The 2,824-nt window shown below is 51.6% G+C and overlaps 1 protein-coding gene across 1 annotated transcript in view; it reads left to right on the forward strand.

The window, feature by feature from the left end:
* The first annotated feature begins 1,332 nt into the window (after window positions 1-1,332).
* LOC104277903 (CMRF35-like molecule 1) overlaps window positions 1,333-2,824 on the forward strand; it is a 5,188-nt gene continuing 3,696 nt past the window's right edge. Inside the window, exons 1-3 of the mRNA XM_009874700.1 lie at window positions 1,333-1,381; window positions 1,875-2,198; window positions 2,549-2,818. Of these exons, the coding sequence (XP_009873002.1) occupies window positions 1,333-1,381; window positions 1,875-2,198; window positions 2,549-2,818 (643 nt within the window). The remainder of the gene's footprint in view (window positions 1,382-1,874; window positions 2,199-2,548; window positions 2,819-2,824) is intronic.

Below are 2,824 nucleotides of genomic sequence, written 5' to 3' on the forward strand. Positions count from 1 at the left end.
GCTTTGGGGACTCCGAGTAGGTAGGCAGAGAAGAGGCAGATTGATGAGAGAGTTCAGAGAAGGGGAAAAAAATGATCCAAGCTGTCAGAAACACAACCTAGGACGGAAAATTAAAAGACTTGAGGATAGTTAGTCTGGAGTGGGAAGACTGAGGGGGCGTCACTGCATACAAAGCAAGAGAAAAGGAATAATTTCTTCTCTGAGTTCACAGCAGATACAGAAGGAAGTGAGACATTTAAATCGCAGGGAGAATCAGACGTCAGCTTTCAAATAAGGCTGGTACAGCACTGGAACAGGTCACTGGGAGAATGCTGCAACTTAAACTAGTTAAACAGAGATCTTTAGAAATTACATCGAAAGAGCTGATCCTACTGTGTGTCACTGGGCTAGATTAAGTGACCTCCTGAGATAACATTCATCTTATTTTCTGTGATACTATAATTAAAAGTCCTATCGATCCTCTGTCAGCGATGCAGCAAAAGGACCAACTTCATTACTTCCTTGCTGCTCCATAGTGACCAGCATCTCTTCCTGACCCGTCCCGAAAAGCTTCTCTCCTCAAAGACAGGACCTCCAATGGACATGGCAAACGGGGAAGGATGAGGCCTTGCAATGCAGCACAGTTCTCTGCTCAGTTTGTAGGCAACCGGTTGCAGAAACTGAACTAATTGCAGGCTCTTGGGATTTGTTCGTAACAGAACAAGTGCATTCCCCCTTCTTGTTACCGAGCATCAAGTTCCTGATGAGAGAGGGATTTGGGGACAAGACAATGCGAAGATATCTAGCACAAAATGATTAGCCAGAATGTATTGTTAATAAGCTGCTTATTCGTATAATTGGAAATTATTTGCAGCCAGGGTGTCAGCGCAGTCTTTCTGCACTGCTCTGATGGAGCGAGGCAGGTAGGTACTGGCCCAGGGGAGATCACTGGGAGCACAACTGCTAGCAGTGGGGAGGCAGAAGAATTTACTGCCACTACACTTCCTCACTGTCACTACTTTGAAGGGCGGAGAAGGGCACAGACATTTCGAGAGGAGGCAGAAGGGAATCGACCAAGCCCCACTGAGGGCAGAGTGTGACAACGGCCAAGTGAGAGCAGCACAGACCCTTTGCCAGCAGGGCGGGCTGAGCTCTGCTCTTACCCACTTCCTCAAATGCATTCTGAAATTATCTTAATATCAGTCTTGTTGCAAAACATGGTGATGGACTTGCACGTGGAAGCAAGTCCTCAGACACTTCCTCTAGCAGCGTCAGCGCGATGCGGAAGTGCCCACAAGGCAAATGCTTTTGGGAGTTCCCAGCAATGCCCCTTCCCTGGGCCTGAGGACCACCATGGAGCTGAGAGTCCTTCTCCTGCTGCTGCTGCTGCTCTGCTTCCCAGGTAAGAGAAGGGCTGGGCATGCCTCAGGCCTCCCCTGCACCCAGAGGGCATGGGATGCCCTTTCTCCACTCCCCCTGCCTGGGGAGCTCCAGAGAGGGGAGGGTGCAGAATCCAACACTGACCAGACTCTGAGCTGAGCAGCTCATGGCAGCGGTGGGGAGGGAAGAGGGAGCCCCCAGTTCCCACCATCACTCCATTTAGGCTTGAAGGTTCAACACCTCTAGCACCTGCATGTCTGTGCATTTTAAATCAAAGATACTGCTTAAATCAGTTGCAGTCATAGCTCAAATGTCAGCACTGCCCACCAAAACCCAACCTTTCCATTTCCAAGCAGGTGAGTTTAGCAGAGGGAAGGGACCTCAGTTTTTGGAGTTCCTCCAGCCGTAAGTGCCCATAGGAGAAGGCTGGAGGCAGAGTTCGCCCATGTCCACGGGGAGGCTGTGGGCAGCCCTGCATCAGCTCCCCTCTCCCTCATCATATCGCATATTTACAGGTCTCCAAGCCCAAACACTTGATGCTGTGGAGAGCCGATGGGAAGGAAGCACTCTGCACGTCCAGTGCCCTTACACAGCACAGGCTCTGTACGAGAAGAAAGTCTGGTGCCAAGTGAGAGATGGGCAATGTATCCCCTTGGTGGAGACAAATAACCAGGCCACAAGGGGGAAAGTTACAATAGCAGATAACCACATGCTCAGGACTGTGTTCATCACCATGACTAACCTCCAGGTAGAGGACTCAGGCACGTACTACTGTGCTTACCGTTCCTACAGTTATGGGTATTTTCCACTAAAGGGAATCTCACTGAACGTTTTCAAGGGTGAGTACCTTCTTCCCCACGCAAACACAAGTCTTGTCAGAATGCAACATCATTCCTTCCCCCGCTCTGTCCTCCACACCTACACACCTGTGTGGCTCCCGCCGACACTCACAGCCCCGCCTCTCCTCCGCCGCCTTCCCTGCTCACATGGGCACAGAGTGAAGGAGCCCCATGGCGCCAGCTGGCCATGCAGCCTGCCGGCTCCCCCTTGTCCCTTCAGCCCTGCCCCAAGTGACAAGCAGTCCATAAGGGAGTTGCCCCAGGGCATAGTTTAGCACATCTCAGGCTGGCAGGTGGATGCCCATGTGCCCAGCTCTCACGGGTCAGTGACCACATTTGCTGTTTTGCAGAGCTGCTCAAGTGGGAGCTGGACAGTCTCTCTGTGCAGTGCAAATACAGCACCTCGGCGCAGAGCACAGACACAAAAGTCTGGTTGCGAAGAGGTCCGACTGCATCTAAAATCTTGTTGAGGACAGATTACCCTCCCAAATGGACCGGCAGCAAAGCCTTGAAAGACAGAGCCTTGATCCAGGATGACACCTGGAAAAATACTGTCACCATCACCATGAAGAAGCTGCAGGCCCAGGACACCGGCACATACTGGTGTGAACTCCACAGTGGCTTGT

Source organism: Apaloderma vittatum, unplaced genomic scaffold (assembly GCF_000703405.1).
Source record: "Apaloderma vittatum isolate BGI_N311 unplaced genomic scaffold, ASM70340v1 scaffold8318, whole genome shotgun sequence".
Lineage (NCBI taxonomy): Eukaryota > Metazoa > Chordata > Aves > Trogoniformes > Trogonidae > Apaloderma > Apaloderma vittatum.